General features: G+C 39.2%; 1 protein-coding gene across 2 annotated transcripts in view; it reads left to right on the forward strand.

Moving 5' to 3' along the window:
• Positions 1–25,553, forward strand: part of LOC139757540 (tyrosine-protein kinase BAZ1B-like) — a 141,541-nt gene that overhangs the window by 104,251 nt on the left and 11,737 nt on the right. For both annotated transcript variants that reach the window (XM_071678105.1, XM_071678104.1), the window contains exons 12-24: positions 653–848; positions 5,318–5,456; positions 6,465–6,669; positions 8,632–8,772; positions 9,656–9,747; positions 11,500–11,619; positions 12,088–12,235; positions 14,116–14,245; positions 14,953–15,089; positions 18,098–18,271; positions 19,203–19,351; positions 21,315–21,429; positions 24,278–24,471. In XM_071678105.1, coding sequence (XP_071534206.1) covers positions 653–848; positions 5,318–5,456; positions 6,465–6,669; positions 8,632–8,772; positions 9,656–9,747; positions 11,500–11,619; positions 12,088–12,235; positions 14,116–14,245; positions 14,953–15,089; positions 18,098–18,271; positions 19,203–19,351; positions 21,315–21,429; positions 24,278–24,471 — 1,940 coding nt within the window. The remainder of the gene's footprint in view (positions 1–652; positions 849–5,317; positions 5,457–6,464; positions 6,670–8,631; positions 8,773–9,655; positions 9,748–11,499; positions 11,620–12,087; positions 12,236–14,115; positions 14,246–14,952; positions 15,090–18,097; positions 18,272–19,202; positions 19,352–21,314; positions 21,430–24,277; positions 24,472–25,553) is intronic.

Raw genomic sequence — 25,553 nt, forward strand, 5'->3', positions numbered from 1 at the left:
ACTGAAGGAGGATTTGTGTGAATGAGTGAAATGAAAGGAGCTTGAGACTGATGTAGGTGAAGATGAAATTTTGAGTATAAAAGGTGTCTGATTGTTACTGTTTGAAGTCTGTTTATTTCTTCCACATTAATCAGTGACTCTTTGATCTCTTCCACTATTATGAATGGCCTTGTTAGGACTTAGTGGTCTGTTGCTGTTTGTTTTATTCAGTTGAATTATTGATAGAGCTTAAGCGCTAGGTAGTTAGAAGAGTGAGGAAAAGAAACAAATGTTTTAGGTGGAACTGAGTGAGTGGATAAGCAATTTTGCTGTGAGGGATCAGGTAGCAGTGATGGTTGTTTTGAATGTGGGAGTGTGTGCTGTGGCAGTTTAGGATATGTCCATTGTGGATGAAAATGGTGAACCTCTGCATTCACTACCTCTGCCACCACATCAGTTCATTTCTCAGTCAGTCTTTGATGTATGGTTATGTAAATTCATATGGTAATGCATTTTGATGCAATCTACATCAAAAAGTGAAAATAGCTTCTTTAATATCACTACCGTTACAAATGACAAGAGTGTTAGTGTTGGCAAATCTTAATGCATATCCATTCATGCTTTTTGTATATCAGGTGCTTTCTGTGCAATAACTATATTTTTCATATACCAGGAACATGTTGAGGAAATTGAGGAAAAAGCATATTTACTTTACAAGAAGCGAGCCCAAGTCAAGAAAATAAATTTGAAGGAGGAGATGGAAAAGAAGGAGCAAAGAAAGCAAGAACGCTTGCAGAAGAAAATGGACAAATCCAGTGCTCCGAGGAAGACTCCAGGCCGACCCAAGGGTTACAGCCCAAAAAAGAATGGTATTTTATCAACCCTCTTAAGGCTTTGTATATTTTCAGCTTTGCAGGGAGGTATCTGTTTACTTAGATTTCCTATATTTAGGTGGGAAAACTCACGGAGGATTGTTTTCACACCATGGCTTCTTTATGTATTTTTTAAGAGAGCCTCTGTAACAATGGATTTTTGTTGTTGGTGTTTGTGTGTCAGTCACTGTTAACTCCATCTAAACAGTTTAGAATCCTATTTCTGCATATTAGATTTCCATAGAAGGTGCACACTTGTATGCACTTATTAATGGGAATGAGGTTGATGTTGATAGACAGATAGACTGATAGATATTGAAAACAAAAGGCAGACTTATCCAAAAACAGTACAACTGCTAGTATGGCACAGTTTATGCATTTTATTTTGTCTGTATTGAAAAGCATTATTGTGTTGATAAAGTTGATATTCTCCTTCTCAGGTGTAATTACTCTTGACCTCTTGGCATAAAGTTGGTTTGTATCATGCTTCTTTTTTTAGAACAATTTATTGATGCTGAGCTAAAAACTTTCATTGTTAACAAGACCTTCATCACTTTGATGATGTTAATGTCATCATGAGATGCACTTGAAGTTTTAACCAGAAAGCCAAATTATTGGTGAAGATGGGTCTGTCTCAAGGATGTCTGATGTCACCATGGTTGTATATTTATGGACAGGATGATAATGGAGGTAAATGCAAGAATATTATTGAGGGGCAGGTCTTTGGCTTACATGGGGGGTTGGGTTGCCTGTGAGATGAATCACTTATTGCTGGAAAATACCATGTCATTGGTGGCAGACTCAAAAGAGAAACTCCTGGAGCTAGTGACAGTGTATAGGAGATTGTGAATAAGGTGAGTTGAGAAATGTGAGTAATGATAGTAAAATGAAAAATGGGGAGGTGATAACAAATAGTGGTGATGTGAGGAGATGGAGTGAGTATTTTGAAGGTTTGTTGAATGTGTTTGATGATAGAGTGGCAGATATAGGGTGTTTTGGTCGAGGTGGTGTACAAAGTGAGAGGGTTAGGGAAAATGATGTGGTAAACAGAGAAGAGGTAGTAAAAGCTTTGCGGAAGATGAAAGCCAGCAAGGCAGCGGGTTTGGATGGTATTGCAATGGAATTTATCAAAAAAGGGGGTGACTGTATTGTTGACTGGTTGGTAAGATTATTTAATGTATGTATGATTCACGGTCAGGTGCCTGAGGATTGGCGGAATGCTTGCATAGTGCCCTTGTACAAAGGCAAAGGGGACAAAGGTGAGTGCTCAAATTACAGAGGTATAAGTTTGTTGAGTATTCCTGGTAAATTGTATGGGAAGATATTGATTGAGAGGGTGAAGGCATGTACAGAGCATCAGATTGGGGAAGAGCAGTGTGGTTTCAGAAGTGGTAGAGGATGTGTGGATTAGGTGTTTGCTTTGAAGAATGTATGTGAGAAATAGAAAAGCAAATGGATATATATGTAGCATTTATGGATCTGGAGAAGGCATATGATAGAGTTGATAGAGATGCTCTGTGGAAGGTATTAAGAATATATGGTGTGGGAGGCAAGTTGTTAGAAGCAGTGAAAAGTTTTTATCGAGGATGTAAGGCATGTGTACGTGTAGGAAGAGTGGAAAGTGATTGGTTCTCAGTGAATGTAGGTTTGTGGCAGGGGTGTGTGATGTCTCCATGGATGTTTAATTTGTTTATGGATGGGGTTGTTAGGGAGGTGAATGCAAGAGTTTTGGAAAGAGGGGCAAGTATGTAGTCTGTTGTGGATGAGAGAGCTTTGGAAGTGAGTCAGTTTGTTGTTCGCTGATGATACAGCGCTGGTGGCTGATTCATGTGAGAAACTGCAGAAGCTGGTGACTGAGTTTGGTAAAGTGTGTGAAAGAAGAAAGTTAAGAGTAAATGTGAATAAGAGCAAGGTTATTAGGTACTGTAGGGGTGAGGGTCAAGTCAATTAGGAGGTAAGTTTGAATGGAGAAAAACTGGAGGAAGTGAAGTGTTTTAGATATCTGGAAGTGGATTTGGCAGCGGATGGAACAATGGAAGCGGAAGTGAATCATAGGGTGGGGGAGGGGGTGAAAATTCTGGGTGCCTTAAAGAATGTGTGGAAGTCGAGAACATTATCATGGAAAGCAAAAATGTGTATGTTTGAAGGAATAGTGGTTCCAACAATGTTGTATGGTTGCGAGGCGTGGGCTATGGATAGAGTTGTGTGGAGGAGTGCGGATGTGCTGGAAATGAGATGTTTGAGGACAGCATGTGGTGTGAGGTGGTTTGATCGAGTAAGTAATAATAGGGTAAGAGAGATGTGTGGTAATAGAAAGAATGTGGTTGAGAGAGCAGAAGAGGATATTTTGAAATGGTTTGGTCACATGGAGAGAATGAGTGAGGAAAGATTGACCAAGAGGATATATGTGTCAGAGGTGGAGGGAACGAGAAGAAGTGGGAGACCAAATTGGAGGTGGAAAGATGGAGTGAAAAAGATTTTGAGTGATCGGGGCCTGAACATGGAGGAGGGTGAAAGGGGTGCAAGGAATAGAGTGAATTGGAATGATGTGGTATACCGGGGTCGACGTGCTGTCAATGGATTGAACCAGGGCATGTGAAGCGTTTAGGGTAAACCATGGAAAGTTGTGTGGGGCCTGGATGTGGAAAGGGAGCTGTGGTTTTGGTGCATTATTACATGGCAGCTAGAGACTGAGTGTGAACAAATGTGGCCTTTGTTGTCATTTCCTAGCGCTACCTCGCACACATGAGGGGGGAGGGGGTTGTTATTTCATGTGTGGCGAGGTGGCGATGGGAATGAATAAAGGCAGACTATGAATTATGTACATGTGTATATTTGTATATGTCTGTGTGTGTATGTATATGTATACGTTGAGATGTATAGGTATGTATATTTGCATGTGTGGTCGTGTATGTATATACATGTGTATGTGGGGTGGGCTGTGCCATTCTTTGTCTGTTTCCTTGCACTACCTCGCTAACGCGGGAGACAGCGACAAAGCAGAAAATAAAAAGATAAAAAGAATGAAAAATGGAGAGGGAGGTGAGATAGCAAGGCTGGATTAAAAGGAAGTCTGAACTGGGGGAACAAGTGGAAGGTTTTAGATATCTTGGCTGTGGAAATAATTTTGAGACAAATGAGTCAGGGTGGGAGAGAGGGAGGGCTGAGGTTCTGAGTGATTTGATGAGTTTGTTGAAGGAGGTGCTGTTGTTTTTTGAGGGTAAAAACAGGTATATGTGAAGGAATGGTGATAATGAGTGACGTATGTCTGTGGGTCTTTGGGCTCTGAATGCAAAAGAACTGATGAGGTTGGACATTTTTGGAAAGTTAGATGCCTTTTGATAATAGGAGGGTTGAGGCAGGGTGATTGCATAGGGAATGACTGCAAGAGATGTTTTAGTAAGCATAGAACTTTTGAGAAAGCTGACAAAGGTGCTGAAATGGTTTAGACATGTGGAAGGGGTGAGTAAAGACAGATTGACCAAGAAGATATACATCAGAAGTGGGGGGAGCAGGTGGAAAGGGGAGACCAAGAGAAAGACGGAAGAGTGAAATGAAAGAAGCTTTGAGTAATCAGGGCCTCATCATTTGTTAGGTCAAGAGGCAACAAATTAGAATGTAGTATACAGGGGTCAGTGTGCTCTCAGTGGGCTGAAGCAGGGCCTATTGGGTGATCAGTTGAAGCCACTGAATGGTCTCCAACACTGAACTATGAACAGGGGGCAAGAGTGAGGCAGGAAACAGTGACAAGTTTGAAAAGTTGCAAGATGCAATTTTTTTATTAATGTGTTTGTGACAATCTTTGTTTTGTAGATATTTGGATAAAGTTTCTATGATTCAGTAAAGTTTCTATGATTCAGTAATTTAGGTTGTGTCTACCTATGTATCTTTGATGCCTGTTCCCTTTGATAAGTCCCTCAAAGGGGTGGCCTTGGCAGTCTAAATAACTAGTTACCTCCTGTCCTGCTTCTTAGCCTTTTAGTGCCTTACCGTTCACCGGCCACTGTCATAGTCAATTATAGCGTAGTATTTCCAAAGGCTCCTATCCAAGTTTCAACTCACTGCTTGTCTAATGTTCCATCCTGTTTGTTTTTACCTAATGCTCTTGTCTAATGATAACAGATGTTATAGTCTGCTTTAGAAATGACAATTAGGGTGACCGTGGATTCCTGGCAGATTTTGTTTTTATGTTTGAGATTGTGCTTTGAACTTGTAAAATGTTCCAAGTGCTTAGAAGAACTTTATTCTTGCTTATTTTTGCCTATAAGTGTTCTTCGTACAAGAGAAAAGTCTTTATAAATTTAAGCGATTATAATTGTAGCTGAAATGTACTGAAAATTCACCATGGAATGATTTGGTGATTGCCTACATTTGCTTGGCACAATTACATCATTCTGCTGACTGAAACCAAAGTTTATGTCCTTATGACTATTGTATACAAGTCCAGTTTTACTTCTTTTTCACAGCTATTACCATAGATAACTTCTATAGTAAGAAAGGGGAAGAAGAACGCTTGGATTTGGCCTCAAGAGTGAAAAGAAAACGACTTACCACAGAAGAAATAAATAAAGAGAAAGAGATGACGAAAAGCCTGCAGAGAGAACAGTAAGTAAACTAGCTCTGAACAGAATAAAGAAAGTGGGAGATAGAGAAGAAAGAATACTACCATGTATGTCATGTGTTGTAGAAGGTGATGAAAAGGGGGCAAGAGTGAGCGGCTGGATGTTTTATCCTCTTTTGTTATTACTTTCTAAAAGTATGAACAGAATAAGTAGGCAAGTAAGAATGTTTGTTCAAAGGCTCTGGTGTCTTTTTCCTGACTTAGAATTTCACTCTTCCCACAAAGTTGATTCTGCAAGTGAGACATGTCTTCATGCACACTCCATCCACACATTCAAAATGCATCCATTACACATGAAAAACAATTCCTCAAGCTTTCTTGGCACTGTAGCCTGAGAGCTAGGTAATGCTGGGACTCTTTCTTAGAAAAAGGTCCCAGGGTATTCATGTCTGAATAGATAAATAGATGGATATCATCAGTTTGTTGCCATGAGTTGCTGCTCACAGTAAGATTTTAAGATTAGTTATTATTATGATGGTGATAATGATCATGAATATTAATTGTATCATCATTATCGTCACCATATCTATGATTATTGTATTATGTTTCTTCCATGCATGTTAATTGCTTATTTTTTGTTTTTATTAATATTGATTTGATTTTGAGAATTAATTTCATAACATTTATGGTTCTAGTAGATGAATATTAGCTGGGTTTGGAAAATGTAATTTTAGAGAAGTATTCTGTTATCTACAAAGTCATGTTATCCTTTTTATGTATGATCATTGAACAATGATTTTTTCTGATAGAACATGAACATTGAGGCTAATTAGATATATGATTAGAAGGCCATAGAGCATGATAGTTAAGGCTGTATGAACTTATGATTAGAAAGCCTCTATTTGAAATGATTGCAAAAAATATAGAGAAATAACTAGAAGATTGAAAACTTGAAATAGAACTATGAATATGAGGAAACAAGTGAAAAGTTGCAAAAATTGCTGTTGAGATGGAGTTGCATGATTTTATTAAATTATTATTTTATGTTTTAGGAAAATTAAAGAAGAAGAAGAAAAGAGAAGAGTGTTTGTTGTCCAAGAGTGTGAAAGAGTCTTGATGCAGAAAGATATGTTGATTCGTCTCCAACCACTTGGTGTAGACCGTAATCAAGACCGATATTGGCTTTTCAACAACACAACCCCAGGATTATATGTAGAGAAAGGCTGGGTAGACTCAAACACTACATACAGCATACAGGTATAGTTAAGATGTGCTGTATAGGGTAATTATGTAGAGAGGATTGTATGATTACTTTCTTTTATGCCCTTCCCTGTACATTGTTAGCAATTTAACTAAACTCGTATTAGCCTTGACTACTCATTATACTTGTCTTATACCAAGGTACAGTCACTGCATCCATTCATTTCTGTTTTATCTTGCCTTTATTCTTGATCTTTGCACAAATTTCTGCACCGGAATAAGTGTTATACTTTATCCTCTTTTCTCATCTCCAGTTGCTTTACTTTATTTCATCTTTCTAATGTCATGTACCTTCTCATGAAAAGTCTTTCGTTTGCATCCCTCCCATCATCATCATGCATTAGCAAAGTAGCACCAGGAAACAGATGAAGAAAGACCCATCCTCTCATATGCACACAAATGCTGAACATATGCACCCTGCTGAACCTAATAACCAAGCTCTTATTCACATTTACTCTCAACTTCCTCCTTTCACACACTTTTCCAAACTCATTCACCAACTTCTGCAGTTTCTCACTCAAATCAGCCACGGTTGCTGTATCATTGGCGAACAATGACTGACTCACTTCCCAGACCCTCTCATATCCAACAGACTGCATACCCTCCCCTCTCATAAAAGCTCTTGCATTTACCTCCCTGACCACCCCATCCATTAACAAATTAAACAACCATGGGGACATCACACACCCCTGCCGCAAACTGACCTTCAGTGGGAACCAGTCGCTTTCCCTTCTTCCTACTCGTACACATGCCTTACACCCTTTATAAAAAGTTTTCTTTACTTCTAGCAGCTTACCTCCTACACTGTATACTCTGAAGACCTTCCACAGAGCGTATCTATCAACCCAATCATGTGCCTTCTCCAGATCCATAAATGCTACATACAAATCCATCTGTTTTTCTAAGTATTTCTGACACATTCTTCAAAGCCAACACCTGATCCACACATCCTTTACCACTTCTGAAAGCATACTGCTCCTCCCCAGTCTGATGCTCTGTACATGCCTTTACCCTCTCAATCAATACTCTCCCATACAATTTTCCAGTAATACTTAACAAACCTATGCTTCTGTAATTTGAACACTCACCTTTATCCCCTTTGCCTTTGCACATTGGTACTATGCATGAATTCTACCAATCCTGAGGCACTTCACCATGATCCATACATACAATGAATATCCTTAACAACCTAACCAACAATACAGTCAACCCCTTTTTTAATAAATTCAGATGCACTACCATCCAAATGAGAATGAGGTGAAGGGAGCAAGGGGGAAGTGATAACAGGTAGTGATGAAATGAGGAGGAGATGAAGTGAGAGTTTTGAAGGTTTGTTGAATGTGTTTGATGATAGAGTGGTAGATGTAGGGTGTTTTGGTCAGGATGGTTTGTGAATTGAGAGAGTCAGGGAGAGTTGTTAGGTGAAGAGAGAAGAGATGGTGAAAGCCTAGCAGAAGATGAAATCTGGCAAGGCTGCGGGTTTAGATGATATTGCAGTTGAATTTATAAAGAAAGGGAATGACTGTATTGTTGATTGGTTGGTAAGGATATTTAGTGTATGTATGGTTCATAGTGACGTGCCTAGGCATTGGTAGAATGCATGTATAGTGCCATTGTACAAAGTCAAAGGGGATAAAGGTGCATATTATATGAAAAAGCAAGAAGCTTTTTCTTAAGTGTTGAAGTCCATGTGTCTCTGACACTTTGAATATTGGTGCAGAATGTGTGTTGGTGATTTTTCTGAGGCTCCCTGTTCTTGGATCACCTCATGGGAATTGGCATTGTAACTCATGATGATTGTAAGATAAGTAGAAGAAAAATGGTTTCATACTTTCAGAATCTTTTAAGCACCATAGTTTTTGTTTATTTTTGAACATTAGTATTTTATTATGGTGCTAATGGTTTAAAAATGAAAAGCAAAAGTTATTTTATTATTGATTGACATTTCACTGTTTTCAGTCTTCAAACCCCCCCAAACAGCCGCCCAGTCCAGTTTCTGGTGCCTCAGGACATAATGGTTCTCAGGAATCAGGCTCGGATTCAGATGACAAACCTTTGTCTGCTATTAAGGAAGAGCTGAGTACAGGAAATGCAAAGAAGGTAAACCATGTGTACAGTCCTCCTTAGCATTTTCTATTTACATCCATTACATATCTAGCGCTCAGCGCTTATTATGGTAATTTGCCTGTCTTTCCTTATTTTTGCTTTTGAAAACATTTGAACTTAGGAACTCTTGTACTTTTGCTCTAATATTCAACTAGACCTTAGCAATGCATGAAAAGTATGCTGTAGTGTCCTTTATCTTATTACACTGTGAATTATTTTGTAACATTTATCTTCGGTTTTTATTTGCTATCATGTGACGTGTTACTATTTTTCTTGTAACTAATTGCCTCTCCTGTGTAGCAAGGTCGCATCAGGAACAAGCAAGCAGTAGTCTTACTTATTGATGTCCTGTCTCAAGTTGTGATGTATGATGTACCAATACTAGAGACTATCATCCACAATCATGGTCCATAGAGTTTACCCTGAACCACTTCTATACCATGCTTTAACCCTTAGATAGTATGTTGCCCCAGACCTGCCACATTGCTCCAGTTTATTTTATCCAGTATATGCCTCTTGCTCTCGTGAATGCTCAGGCCCTGATACCCCAAAACCACGTGCACTTCATCTATCTGTTTATCTATTTGCACGTGTTCCCTTTGTGAACTTCCTCAAGGTGTTGGCCACAAGAAAAGAGTCTCCATAACTGATGAACTCCAATACCAGTTCTAAGTCTCTATTGCCTTACCCTTAAAAGGCCACTGGCAGAGGGAACTCTGGCTCAGAGTTTTCTGATTCTTGGAATAAATGATTAGACGGGTTGGCTGTGTACTGGCAAGATATTCAAGTTGTCAGGCTGGGGGCCTTGTAATTTGTGCATAAAATGAATGATGAAAGTTGATTGATATAAAGTGAATTAATGATTATTCATTTACAGATGAATCCTCTAAGCAGACCCAAGACCCCAGCAGTGGATGAAACTACCCAGACATTCCCTTCAGTTGGGCAGAATATGTGGTTCTATTATGAGTAAGTCCACAGTAGTATCAGCAATGTGCTCTGAAATTGTCATGTGTTATTATTGAAAGTTTTTGATTCTATTAAGATGTATTTGGGAATTACACTAAGGGAAAATGACTGTATATATGAATTCCTGATATTTTCTGTGTTCTTACTTCCATAGTACAATTTTTTCTTGATATCACCTCTTGCTATCTCAGAAACATTTTATATTTCTGGAAAGATTTTGGGAAGAGCAATTTTTGGATTGTGCTCATATGAATTGTAAAGACATTAGTAAGAATGCTGGAGCTTAGTAGAGTCAGGCAAGGATTGAAATTGGAGGTAAACATGGAGCTCATGTAAAGGGGGGAAATTTCAAGTGCATTGTGTGCAAGAACATGCCAAATGGAGTGCTCGACCATATCTAGATATGGAAATACTTTAGAGGAATAGGGTTGGGTAGCTTTATGATATAGCTGGAATGAGATGATTAGATGATGAATAATGGTGTGAGAAATATAATAAAAAGATCACTCATAAGGTGCTTAAACAAAATCCTTGCATTGTGGTGTAGTATTTTAGGAGTAGCAGATGATAGGGTTTTGATTAGGTAGGCCATTTCATACCCCCTCCTTTTTTTTTATCCCAGTCACCAGTGGGGATGTGGGAAGTTTTGATAATTGTTGACAAAGGAAAAAAAAAAGGTCAGAACCTACAGAGAATCCAGTTGCATCTCTAGCATTCAGCATGACCTTTCTTAACCTTTCATCCTCTGCCACATAATCAGTTATATCCTTTTTTGTTCTGTTCCATCATTTCTTATCCACATATATCTGTGAATCTTTTGTTGAAAAGAGGAATTTGCAAGGATAAACCCCTATCAGCACAGGCATTCACAAGATAATTTCTGTTCTTTACTTCAGGGACTCCCCATTTATCAGTTTTATCTCACCAATTTCATCACATCCCACCTTTGCATTCATGTTACCCATTACAAGTACCGTCCTTCCCTTCCCAAACCCATTTACACAGTCCTTCAAATTCCTCCTGAAATGCTTCATTTCATCCTTTCTTTGCACAGTCTTCATATTCACAGGTGCTTATGTACATACCCATGCTTACTTCACAATTCCAGTCTTTCCTTTCACACACTGTTCTTGATCCATTCCATCCATGCTCTGTGACGCTCTTCCACTTCCATACTCTTGATGATAGCACAATGACACATCCTTCTTTCCCACTTCCTTGATAATTTTCATTCATTCCTGCACTTAACACTCTCCTCCTTCCATGCCCTTACACACCTTGCATTCATCATTTCCATTTTCACTCTATGCACCCTGCCAAAGGATATGGGTTTCTCCAGTCCCCAACACATCCAAACCATAACTTCAAATTCTCCACAGGCTCCCCCTTGTACTCTCACTAGTCATCCATGCAACTTCAGTGCAGTGTTTACTGTTGATTAACACAGCAAACCATGTATTCGTACATAAGGGGTGCAAATAGAAATGTAAAACTTTTCAATCTAAAGTCCACATATCCCAACCACTGGAAGTAGCAGATCCCTGGGCTGCAGGAGCTTTTAGAATCAGGTCATGAATAACACCAGGGCTCATGTAGAAATTGGCTGGGTAATAATGAATAGATATTATGAGGAAGAGGAAATAAGATATATCCTTCATGTTCACTTACATTGGATCAGGTGTTTCCTTTGATTTTTTAAATTTTTGCTTATTTGCAGCACTTTTTAAAAAGAAAAAAATCCATTACTTTCAGTTCTTTGGAGAAGGTGGATGAGCTATTGCAATCCTTAGCAGAGAAGGGACAACGAGAATCTAGACTGAGTGTTGCCATAGGTCAAGTTAGAAGACAGCTTGAAACCAATTTGACCAAAGAGTAAGTGATTCACTGACCATTAATTGATTATTTGAAGCTTTCAGTAGCATGAATGACCATATTAGGGTTGGAGTACCACAGAGACAGATTTGACTTTTTTTAATGTAGTCTCGTGTGATTCTCTAATTTCACAGTTGGTGGTAGAGCCCTTTTTAGCAAAATTTTAAAGTTTTGGAAATTACATCAGTGAGCCAATGATTTAAAGGTCCTTAGCAATGAGAGGGTCTTGAATGGTGATTGATCATATACAGTACCATGTTGTAATGACAGTAATCCTTTTCTGAGGTGTATTAGTATGTTTTACTCAGTTTAGATGGAATGCATATTGAGTGTTATTAAGTCAGAATGTGGTATGAAGTATTCATAACTATTAAATTAAGAGCATTAAAATTGCTAGTTTGTTCCCCTTTATGATTTTGTTTGCATTTTCTTAACTTCATTTTGTGTTTAACTTTCTTCCCTATGTAGGTGGCCCCCCTTAGAAGAACTTGAGGATGGAACCAAACAACTTGTAGAGTCATTGCGTGAAGACATTATTCAGATTGAACATGAGCTTATTGAGGGTTGGCTTGGAGCTGTGCCCAACCCAGATGAGTGGGAGAAAAAAGCTCAAGAGGTAAGGTAGTAGGAAATGTTGTTTGCATGTGTTCCCCATTTCTCTTTATCTGACTTTATTCTCCTTTACATCTGTTGTGCCGAACATGTTTGTCATATGAATTTGCTTATGTTTTGTGTACTTTTTGTCATTTTACTTTATTTTACCTCCTACATATTCCCAGTTTTTCATAGGTGACTAAAATGGATGGGGGATGGGGTGCTGGAAAGCCTCCCTTCCAGTTTTTACTTTTCTAAAAGAAGGAACAGAGAAGGGGGCCAAGTTAGGATTTTCTCTTCTAAGGCTCAGTCCTCTGTTCTTGACTTTACCTTGCTAATGTGGGAAATGGCAAATATGTATGTGTTATTCTGTCAGCATTGGTGTCCTTCAGGTTCATTCCAATTGCTTGCTCTCTATTTTCTGAAACTGTCAACATCTGGCCCTATTTATTCTCTTGATGCTGATTCAACTTAACACTTTTGATGAACTTTCCATCCCCTCCCTTGTCACCCTATCTTAATCAGATTGAATAGCTATGGTGACATTTCACTCTGCCAAAAACCTACCTTCATGTGGAACCACTCACTTATCAACCTTCTGACAAAGTATAGATCAAGAAAGTTAATGGTTCCTGAATAGATTAAGGTAAGTTGTTGTTCCTGTTGATGGTGGGTCTGCTGCAGGGGTCTTTGATGTCACCATGGGTTGGTGAGGGAGATGGAATATAAAAGTCTTGCAGAGAGGGACAGATCTACAGTCTATTGGGGGTTAGGGGCCTAGGAGGTGAATCAGTTGCTGTTTGGTAATGACATGTCTCTGGAGGTAGATTTGCTTGAGAAACTACAGAGGATGGTTTCTGAGTTTAGGAGAATGTGTGAAAGGAGAAAATTGAGAGTTAATGTGAATAAAATTATGGTTCGTATCTTCATCAGTGGAGAGAAACAGGTTGGTTGTTGTATGAGTGAATAAAGAAAACCTGGAGGTAGTGGAGTGAGTTGGGTACCTGGGATTGGATATGATAGTTGATGAAACCAGTTGAGCTAAAGTAAATCATAGGGTGGGTGAGGGGGCTGTGTTCCTAGGTGCACTGAGGATTGTGTGGAAAGAGAGGTTCCTGTCTGTAATGACAAACACGGGTATTTTTGATGGTATAGTAGTCATGATGGTGGTGCATGGATGCAAGGCATGGGCCCTTGCCCTTGATAGAAAATGTATTGTGGAGGGTATATGTGTTAGAAATGAAATGTTTGAGGAAATATTTGTTGCGATGCTTTGATAGAATAAGAAATGATAAGTTAGGAGAGAGGTGTGGTGATAAGATTTATGCAAGAGAGAGCTGAAGAGGGTGTGCTGAAATGTTATTGGAATATGGAGAGGATGTAGGAGAAACTCACAGAGATGGTATGCATGTCATAGTGGGGGAACAAAACTGAGGATGGGGTTGAAGGATGTTGTGAAATATTCCTTGAATGATCGGGGCCTGAACATGCAGCAGAGTGAGGCATTAATGGAATAAAGCAAAATGGAGTGATATGGTATGCAGGGGATAACATACTGTCAGTGTGCTGAAACAGGGCATATTGAGTGGTTAGGGGGAATTGTGGAAATGTCTGGGGCTTGGCTGTGGGGGCTCTGGTTATGGTGCATTATGAATGACAACTAGAGTGTAGATGTGAGCAAATGAAGCTGTCGTTTGTCTAGTCTTGGCTTTCCCTCTGTGGAAGAATTGGTAAACAAATATGTAAGATATGTAAAGTTTAATTTTGTTCAAAGTAAACTCAGCATGAGGGACCCATTACGTTAAAGCTGAGAAAGCACACGGGAAGAAATGTTTTATGTGTAGTTCTTAGTCCAAAATTGATTTTGCTGTTTTGTATTAACTGTGATTTCTTCTTTGTCAGGCAACAACTTTACAGGAACTAGGAGAGTGTCTTGTGGAAGCACAGAGACACATGCACATAAAGTACCTGAAGGGTATAATGCAACCATCAAAAAAGCTTATACCCTCTGATGACACAGAGCAACCACCTGGTAAGCCTTAGGTACTAAGTGCTTCATAGTTTTAAGATAGAGTAATTTTTACATTAGTGTCTTAATGTTTGTGGGTGTAACCAAGGTGAAAAGGAAGAGATATTTGATATGTTTGATAGGAGAAATTTGTTTATTACTACTATGAGGTTTGCGAAGTTGAAGAGTAATGTTGTTGAATGGTTTGGGAATGTTCAGGAGGGTAAACTAAGGGATGATGACAAGCAAGAACAAAAGTGATGGTATCTTTGATGGAGGAGCTGTTGGACTATGTTGAAGAGTGTAAGGAAGTGAGTTCAGGAATTATGGGTTGAATTTAAGTAGATTGTATGGGAAAGGTAATGAGAGGAGTGGAGATGAAAGGGGTGTTTTTTGGGAGGAGCTGAATGTCTGGCAGATTTTATGCAAGGGATCATATGTATGATTATATGATTGTATGAGAATTAATGAGATGTGAAGGCTTTTGATCTGAGAGCTTTAAGCTGCATGTTTGTATTGGTGATTGCTGTGTTTATTTCTCAGGGCTGTGACTGGTGTAATAGGATGAGTAAATTGGGAAGTGGATACTGTGCTTAAGTTACTTGGATTTTAGATTTTTTTTGAAGTGTTTTAACTTTTAGGGATAAAAAGTGTGCATCCTCTCAGCTTTTTGTAACAAGTCAGGTGTTGGTCTTTCTGATCAGTTCCTATTTTGTATATCCTATTTGCAGAGTATGAAGAGTTGGAAAGTCTAGCAGTGCAGCCTTGGCGAGAAGCTGTGATGAACTGCCAAACATTTTCACGGATGCACATGCTTGTAGGCATGTTTGATTCGTGCATCAAGTGGGAAAAGTCAATCGCCACCAAGGTCAGGTTCTGTTAGATGTTTATATTTTTAAGATATGTTTTTTGTTAGGTATCCATTAAGCATACTGTAATATATATTACTCAATAGTTTAAGTACATATGGCAGTTGGAATTTTGCACATTGGAGGCTTTATTGTACATTGTGGCTGGACCTTAATTGAGATATGTAAAGGGTTAATGAAAGGGAGAAAGAGGAGAAGTAGAAAGATATTGAATGATTTTGGGGAAGTAGAAGACCTCTCCTTTTAAAAGAGCTAAGTTATAGTTGTTAGGAAAGATATGAGGGGATAGAGAGTTTCAGAAATTTGAGGTGGAAAGAAACATCAGACTGACCTACTCTTGAGTTGCAATGACCATGCAGTAATTATGTGATGCAATAGGTTCTTTTTTTCTTTCTGCCTAACCCAGTCATGGAGTACTGGCATTCTGTCCACAAATATACTAGCTTACCTTGTCACACACAACACTTGGCAATACTTCACTCACACAGTTCAATCTTCATAACTGGATTTTCTTGTGGTGAGTACTATGCGCTAACCCTGCCTTTTAGCAAAATGGTAGGAGCAATAGATAGAAGCATTAAGTAGGAACATTTAGCAGAAGTACATGGTAGAAACAGTGGGAAGGAATATTAGGCAGGAGCATAAGGTAGAAGTAGCCAGTATGAATGCCAGGTAGGACCCTTTACAAACACTGTGCTAGAGTTGCCCTCTGCCACTCTTCAGTTAAGGATTAGGCAATATAGGATAAGAAGCAGCACTGCAGTGCATTAGTTATGGAGACTGTTTCTGTAGCCACCTCCTTTAGGGTATTACTTGATGAAACTAGTGTTGGGGCATGTAAGTAGCTAGGTTTTAGGAGCAAAAACCAAAGTGATATCCACAGGAAGGAACATTAGGTAGACACATAAGGTAGAATTATTCATTAGGAACATAGTTAGGAGCCTTTGCAAACCCTGTACAAGAGTTGCCCTCTGCCAGGGGCCTGTTAAGGGTGTGGCACTAAAGGTTAAGAAGCATTACTGGAGTTGATTAAATACAGAGACTCTTTAGCATGTTGCCCACTTAAGGGAGTTTCAGGAGGTAACAGGCATCAGAAGGAAAGTGAGCCAACATGATAGTGTAAAGCAGGTGAATTAGGTTGTATGGACAGAGTAGGAGAGTTGATAAGCTGGATTACTGTATGGTCAATTGTCTCTCAAGTATATAGAGGTAAAACCTCCCTAGATGTATGAGCGATACTCCATATAAGGATGGAACAGTCCTTTATATAATGGGAGAAGCTATTCTGAAGAAAAGAATTTATGCTATTTGAACAAAATAACCAGTTTCTTAGTGGTAGGCTTTGTTATTTGTGCAATGTGAGGTTTCCAGGGTAAGTTAGATGTAACAGTGAAACCCATGAAACCAAAAATGTTAATTTTTAAGTAGTTATAATGCAGAAAAATTAAGTAAAGAAAACAAATAGGGACAGTTTAGTGTCAGTTTTTGACTTTGATGATGAAGGGCTTCAAGTCTCCATTGTAAGGTTTGGTAGGTGTATTTTATTGGTTTTGATACATTATACATAGAATGTGAACCTGTCAGGCAATTATTATTTTCTACTGGAGGAGACAGGACATCTTTGAAAGGATGGATGAGGGCTGTTTGCTAGTGACTAAGGTTTTAAGTTTGGATTAATCAACAAAGAATTTAATAAGCCAGAGTGATGATATTCCTTATGAACTCAGCCTGCTTTATACTGCAGCTGCATCTGTTAAGAGTTACAGTTACATGTTAGATTTTTTTCTTTATGTAGTGATTTATATAGTAGATTTGATAGTAGTTGGGAGGCAGCCATTGTTACTACCTGCCTGAGTATTAGGAGGGGTAGTGACAGCTGCATAGTGAACAAGCACTTCATTGGTTGTCAAGTTGGACTCGTCTGACCCATGTAGCTGTCTTTTCTTTCTGCCTCACCCACACGTGGCTGCTGGCATTCTGTCCACAAGCATGCAGTCTCTCCTTGTCACACATAACACTTGACAACACTTGATTCACACAACTCATTCCTTATAGCTCTAGATTTTCCTTAATGAACACTATGCACTAGCCTTGCATTTTAGCAAAATAGAAGGAATGATAGACAGAAGTAGTAGGTAGGAACATTAATCAGGAACATTAGGTAGCAGTATTTAGTTGGTATACCCAACAGGAACACTAGGTAGGTACATTAGATAGAAGTAACTGTTAGAAACATTAGGTAGGAGCCTCTGGAAACACTGCGCTCCAGTTGCCCCTTGCCAGTGGCCAGTTAAGGGTGGGATATGAAAGGCTAAGAAGCAGCACTGGAGTTTGCTAGGTATGAGCCAGCATTTAAGTGGCTGTCAAGTTGTGCTTCTCTGACCGAGGTAGCTGTCTTTTCTTTCTGCCTAACCCACATGTGGACTGCTAGCTTTCTGTTCACTAACGTACAAAATCTTGTCACACAAAGCATTTGACAACAGATAACTCAAACAACTCATGCTCCAAAACTCTAAATTTTCCTCCAATGATCCCAGTGTGGTAGTCCTGCCTTTTAGCAAAGTGGTATGAGCAATAGAAAGAAGTAGTTTGGATCATTAGGGTGGAGCATTAGATAAAATTGATGTAGTAGATAGGAACATTATGCAGGAGCATTTTGTAGAAATGAGAGGTTGGAACATTGGGTACTGGGTAGAAGTACTTGGTAGGAACATAAGGTAGGAGACTCTGAAAACACTGCGTTATGGTTGCCCTCTACCAATGGCCTGTTAAAGGTTAGGCAGTAAATGCTAAGTGGCACTGGAGTTCAGTTATGGAGACCTTTTTTTTTTTTTTTTTCCAAAGGTCACCCCTTTGAGGGAGTTCTTGGAGGAAACAGGTATCAGAGATATAGATAGCCATATAGAGGCTCTATTGGTTTGGCTATCCCCTCGAGTTAGTTCATGAAGGGAACTGGCATCAGAGATTTCGACAGATAAACAGTAATGTCTAAATGTTGTTCTTCCAGAAATGCAAAGTTTGTCGGCATCAAAACACAACTATACCCCTAGCAATATGTGACAAATGTGAGAGCAGCTATCATTGGAGTTGTTTGCGACCACAGTTAAAGCAGGAGCCTCCAGATCCTTGGCTGTGCCTTGCTTGTCATCCGAAGAAAAGTAGTCGTTTAGAGAGACTTAAGGTAAGAAGCATGAAAGAATTCCTTTTTGATGTTTTATTCTATATGAATGATAATGAGAAATTGGAAATGATTGATTGTGAACATTGTTTGCTCCTATGCTATTTTGCAAAAGTGGAATGTAACTAATAAGTATTAAAAAGATTAGAATAATGTTCAGTCTTATTTGCAGTTTCCCATGTTAGTAAAGTAGTGCCAGAACCAGGTGAAGAAATAGCTTCATTTGCTCACATCCATTCTCTAAGTGTTACGTAATGCACTGAAACTGTTTCTTATAGTTGTTATTATTGCTTTTCTGGGGGCTCAGGTTTCAGTGGATGTGACTGATTGAGGCCATTTGTTCATCTGTTCCTGGTGCTACCTTGATAATGCAGGAAATGATGAATATGTAAGAAATTGTGTAAGAGTGAGTTTTATTGGTAAAAGTGGTGTGATTAAGACTGTACACCAAGGTGTGTTGAAGTGATATGGACATATGTAGAGGATGAACAGAGAAACTGACCAAGATGATATACATGTCAGAGGTGAAGAGAGTAGGGGTAAGGGGTAGACATGAGAAGGTGGAGGGATAGAGAAAGAGGCCTAAACATTTAGGAGGTGATAGGCATGTTTGGGATACTGTAAAACAAACTGAGGGCATATGGTATACTGGAGGCAGTATTCTCTCACTGGGCTAAACTAAGGCATGTGAAGTAGAGGTAAACTGCAGATTGGTTTGTGAGGTTTATCTGTGGTTGGGGGCTTTGGTGTTATTGCGTAATACATGACACATAGAGAGGGGATATGTGAAAGTTAGGCAAATTTTAGCCTGAATGGCAGAGAATTTTAAAAAAGAAAATAGATGTGTTCATGTGAATTATCTAGTGTGTTTTCATTGAAATTTTAGCTTTACGTTAGATGATTAGAGAATACTTAATACAATTTTTCATTTCAGCAAAATGAGGATGCTGAAGATACCAGTACATGTGAAAAAGAGAAGATGTGTAGAGTATGTGAACGTGGCTTAGGCTTAATCTTTTGTTGTAAGTGCCCTGCTGCTTATCATTCTGAGTGCCATGATCCACCACTCCAGACACGGGCCAGGTCAGTTTCAACTAAAAACCACAGACATTTTTGTTGACATGGACATTTGGAGAGAATTAATTGGAAGGCATGACTAATGAAATTTAGTTAGAGATGACACTCTAGACATACCAGATGGGCAAAGGTAAGATGGAACAACAGAGTAAAATTAAAAGTTAAAGCAGTAAAGATGTATAACTTATTTAGTGTATTGATAATTGGAAAAGAGATAAAGAATAAGGATAAGAGAATGAAATTTGACAGAGGAAATTATTGGAAAGATGATGCATAGATGAACATCTTTTAAGATTGAGATAGTTGATGAAGACTTGGCTCAGGTGATATATGGTAATGCAGTTGCAGGTACAAGGAGAGGAGGTAGATTGTGGAAGAAATAGACAAAAGTGGTGAGTGAATTGATTAAGGATAGAGATAAATTAAGAAACAGTCAGATTTATCATTACAAGCATGTGAAGTCTCCTGCTTTCATTTGACCCAAAGTAACATATCAAAGTTCCCTTGGATAATTTAACTTTTGCATTGATAAGAGTGCTGAGTGGTACATTATAGAATCCTGAACATAACTTAGAATCCTGTTTAGAAATACTTTGACCACAGTCATTCATTTTAAGAGATGTTTATTCATTAATGATTATGGACTTCCAACAGACAGTGATGTATGTATGAGAAGTGTGATGCATGAATAGAACATATTTACCTAGAAAGGATTTTTTTTTTTTTTTTTTTTTGCTTTGTCGCTGTCTCCCGTGTTTGCGAGGTAGCGCAAGGAAACAGACGAAAGAAATGGCCCCACCCACCCCCATACACATGTATATACATACGTCCACACACGCAAATATACATACCTATACATCTCAATGTACACATATATATACACACACAGACATACATTTATACCCATGCACACAATTCACATTGTCTGCCTTTATTCATTTCCATCTCCACCTCGCCACACATGGAATACCATCCCCCTCCTCCCTCATGTGTGCGGGGTAGCGCTAGGAAAGACAACAAAGGCCTTATTCGTTCACACTCAGTCTCTAGCTGTCATGCAATAATGCCCGAAACCACAGCTCCCTTTCCACATCCAGGCCCCACACAGCTTTCCATGGTTTACCCCAGATGCTTCACATGCCCTGATTCAATCCACTGACAGCACGTCAACCCCGGTATACCACATCGATCCAATTCACTCTATTCCTTGCCCGCCTTTCACCCTCCTGCATGTTCAGGCCCCGATCACTCAAAATCTTTTTCACTCCATCTTTCCACCTCCAATTTGGTCTCCCACTTCTCATCGTTCCCTCCACCTCCGACACATATATCCTCTTGGTCAATCTTTCCTCACTCATTCTCTCCATGTGCCCAAACCATTTCAAAACACCCTCTTCTGCTCTCTCAACCACGCTCTTTTTATTTCCACACATCTCTCTTACCCTTACATTACTTACTCGATCAAACCACCTCACACCACACATTGTCCTCAAACATCTCATTTTCAGCACATCCACCCTCCTGCGCACAACTTTATCCATAGCCCATGCCTCACAACCATACAACAAATATACAAAATTATTCTCTTGACGGTAATATCACATAGTTGCTTCATTGCTAAAATACCATTTTGCTTATACACCAGGAAATCTTCCAAAGAGCCATTCTCTCAGTTTGATTTATTTATCATCAGAATGCATTGCAATTAGACCTTAGAGTGCACAGCTGTACTACAGGTGAGAATATCAGGACCTTCTAGAGAGAAACCTTTCATTCCAGTTAACCAGCTCTATTATTTTTGCAACCTCCTGGTTAGCTTTTCATATATGCTTAACAAAAGATATATATTCTTATACCTTCCCAGCTGTAAAATAAGATACTCTGGATAGTCTACATAATAGTTTCCATTCCAAACCTACAGACTTCAGAGATATGTTTCTCACTCATTATTCTATCATTTATTCTTCAGGAAAGATTGGACATGTGTGGACTGCAGTAATACAAAGACTAAGAGGGGATCAAAAAATTCTAAAATTATCTGCACTACTAAAGGCAGATTCCAGTCACAAAGTGAGCAGGAAATGGCAAGTATTCCAAAATTTGGGTTTTTTTTGTTCATTATAAGAAGTTATTCTTGTAACTTGCATTTAAGAGTTGGAAAAAATCTTGAATAAAATCTTGTTTGTAAGAGGAATCCTGTATTTTGTGAGGAATGTTCTTTTGAATGTAGATAGTTTGGACCTTGATGCTCTTTGAGAATTTCTTGTTCCAAAAAAACTATTACCCAATGTCTCTTGCAACAGTTTGATACTCATTTTCATGAATTTTCAGTTAGGATAGTGATATGATGTTTATTTTTTGATATATTAAGTGCTTCTCCCACTTAAGCAAGCAAGGTAGCATCAAGAACATATGAACAACAATTTCATTTACCTACTTACTCTCAAGCTATGAATTCATGTTTAATTCACTGATACCATGGTTTACTATCTGCATTCAAGCTCCACATATCCTTTTGAATATTCAGGCCTCTGTACCTAAAATCCATTTTTACTTCATCCTTCCATATCCTTCTGGTTCTTCTCCTCCCCACATTCCCTCCACTTCTGACATGTAGAGCCTATTAATGAGATGGTCTTTGCTCATCCTCTCCATAGGTCTGAATAAATCGGTACACCATGGTCAGCTTTCTTACACAATCAACCCAGTTCACACCATATATTATCCATTAACATTTTATTTCCAACACAGTTGCCCTCTTCATTCATATTGCGTTCAAGGCCTAAGACACATCCATACAACTGTTTGGGGCTAAGGTACCCTTAAACATACCCATCTTTACCCTAACAGACACTAACCTGTCCTTCCTTCTACCTGTCTATATTTCTATATTTCTGATGCCTGTTCCCAGCTGGAACTCCCTTGAGGGGATGGCGATGGCAATAAAGTCTCCATAACTATTGAACTAAAGTGCAGCTTATTACCCTTTAGTGCCTCACCCTTAGTGCAGTGTTTGCAGAGGCACCTACCTAATGTTCCTAATGACTGCTTCTATCTAATGCTCCTACCTACTACTTTTACCTAATTTTTCTACCTAATGCTCATTCCTAAATGTTCCTAACTACTACTTCTATCTATTGCTCCTACCATTTTGCCAGTAGACAGGGGTGGCACATAGTGCTCACCGCAGGAAAATCTAGTTATGAAGAATGAGCTGCGTGAATTAAGTGTTGTCAAGTGTTTCAATGACAAGGAGAGATTGTATGTTTTTAAACTGAATGCCAGGAGCCCACATGTTAGTGAGGCAGAAAGAAAAGACAGCTACCAGGGTCAGAGGAGTGCAACTTGACAACCACTAAAGTGCTGGCTCACTGAACAGATGTTGCTAACCCTCCTGATACTCAGGCAGGTAGCACTGGTAATATACCTCCCTGGTCATTGGCTGCCTACTGCCTACTACCTACCACTTCTATCAAATGCTCCTGCTCTAATGCAACCAGGAACTTTGACTTCTCATTTACCCTGCAATTCTAACCCCCATGGTTCCATCCACTTTAATGTCCACTCTAGGGTATCTGAAGGACTTCACTTCTGTCAGGTGATAAACAAAAAATGACTTTATCTATACATGTATATTGCTGATGCCTGTTCCCTTTGGGAACTCCTTCAAGGAAGTGGCCATGACAATAGAGTCTCATCTTGCTGCATTGTTTCTTTCTCACACTCTCTAAGACTTTTTCACCAGCATGTGAGTTGTCTCTGGAGTCAGTCATCATATCCATGTCATTTGCAAGTAGCAACTTATTCACTTCTCATTGGCCCCTCAGTATACTGTATGCCAAACTCACTATGTAAGACCCTTGCATTTGTATCTCTATCTGTCTTGTTCATAAAAAGACTTAAACAATCTCAGTGACATCACCCTTCCTTGAAATTATTCACCCTTCTCTCTTTGTATTTTTTTTTTGCTTTGTCGCTGTCTCCCGCGTTTGCGAGGTAGCGCAAGGAAACAGACGAAAGAAATGGCCCAACCCAACCCCATACACATGTATATACATACGTCCACACACGCAAATATACATACCTACACAGCTTTCCATGGTTTACCCCAGACGCTTCACATGCCCTGATTCAATCCACTGACAGCACGTCAACCCCAGTATACCACATCGCTCCAATTCACTCTATTCCTTGCCCTCCTTTCACCCTCCTGCATGTTCAGGCCCCGATCACACAAAATCTTTTTCACTCCATCTTTCCACCTCCAATTTGGTCTCCCTCTTCTCCTCGTTCCCTCCACCTCCGACACATATATCCTCTTGGTCAATCTTTCCTCACTCATTCTCTCCATGTGACCAAACCATTTCAAAACACCCTCTTCTGCTCTCTCAACCACGCTCTTTTTATTTCCACACATCTCTCTCACCCTTACGTTACTTACTCGATCAAACCACCTCACACCACACATTGTCCTCAAACATCTCATTTCCAGCACATCCATCCTCCTGCGCACCACTCTGTCCATAGCCCACGCCTCGCAACCATACAACATTGTTGGAACCACTATTCCTTCAAACATACCCATTTTTGCTTTCTGAGATAATGTTCTCGACTTCCACACATTCTTCAAGGCTCCCAGAATTTTCGCCCCCTCCCCCATCCTATGATCCACTTCCGCTTCCATGGTTCCATCCGCTGCTCACATATATTACACTTTAGGTAGAAACTTTTCACTGCATTTGTTAACTTTATAGTTACCCCATATATTTGTAATACTTTTTTTTTTTTATTATACATAACATTTTGAGAGTTGATGTGTGCAGATTAAACCAGATTTTTTTTTTTCTGATTGACCTTGCTAAGGTGGGGGAATTAGTTAGGTAAAAAATATGGATGTTTTTCATTGTTTTAATGTTTAGATATATTTTCCAGGTTGTTGAAACAAGAACTCCCCCAAAAAGTTTGGTCAAAGAGACTAAAAAGAAGGATAAGAAGGTTGAGAAACATATTGCTGATGGTGGTGGATGTAGAAGCCTTAGACGTACTTCTCGTAGAAAATACGTTGAATCAGATGATTATGATGATGATGATGATGAATTTGACTTTGTGGCCATGACTAGACAAAGGTAAGTTTCTCTAAGTTTGTAAGCACTTTTTTTTTTTATGCTTGATTGCCGTTTTCTGCATATGCAAGGGAACGCTAGGAAAAATGGAGAAAGGCCACAGATGCTCACATCTATTCTCTAACTGTCATGTGTAATGCACTGAAACTACAGCTCCCTCTCTACAACCAGCCCATTTCACAGTTTCCCTGTCTGCTTCAAATGCCATGGCTCAGTCCATGGACAGCACGTTGACCACATCTCTCACTATTGTACATGTTCAGGCCTGATTACTCAGATTCTCTTGTGCTTAGTTTGAGATATTGTTAATGATGCTTGTAAAGGGCGATTGTGAACAATAGTGATTTAGGGTGCACAAAATGCACAAATGTGCAAGATTGTCACACAACACCATGCCTGGAAGCACATGGAAGATGGTAAATAATCAACAGCACCACAAAATGTTAGATATGACTCATATGAACAAATTGTATAAATAAGAGAAGATGAAGGTCCATTTAGTGAAGCTGAGAGGTATGGTGACTCTGGGAAGATGGCGAGGGTGGACACGATTCATATACATCGCCACTGAAGTGGAAACGGTGTGTGAGTGCTAGAGATGGAGTGGATGGCTGCAAATACAGCTGGGAGTCTACATCTTTTACACTAAAAGACTTTATGTTTGCTTCCTCAAACTCAGGAAAAGAAAATGCTCGTTCATGGGAACTTGATTTTTTCTATTGTTTATTGGAAAAGATTGTGTAGGAAACATATGATGTTATCAGTATCCCAGGTAACATTTCCTCCATTTTCTCCATGCTGTAGACTGGCTAATGGGACTAACACAGCCATGGATAAGACTGTCATTTCCTGTTTGTGATGGTTCTTATATTACTTGTAAAAACCAACAAAGGATGACAATTGAACGGCAGATGATAGGTACGAGTTGAAGATTTTTGGAAAGCTAGTGCCTCGTGACCTCTTTCTTCCGCTCCTGCGACTTATTCACTTTGTTGACAATAAATCACTTGCTTGAAGAGAGATAAGTTGCAGAGAATCCATCATATTGCTGAATATATGTGCATAAAGCTCTAAAGTTCATGTCT

The sequence above is a fragment of the Panulirus ornatus genome, chromosome 27 (genome assembly GCF_036320965.1).
Source record: "Panulirus ornatus isolate Po-2019 chromosome 27, ASM3632096v1, whole genome shotgun sequence".
NCBI lineage: Eukaryota > Metazoa > Arthropoda > Malacostraca > Decapoda > Palinuridae > Panulirus > Panulirus ornatus.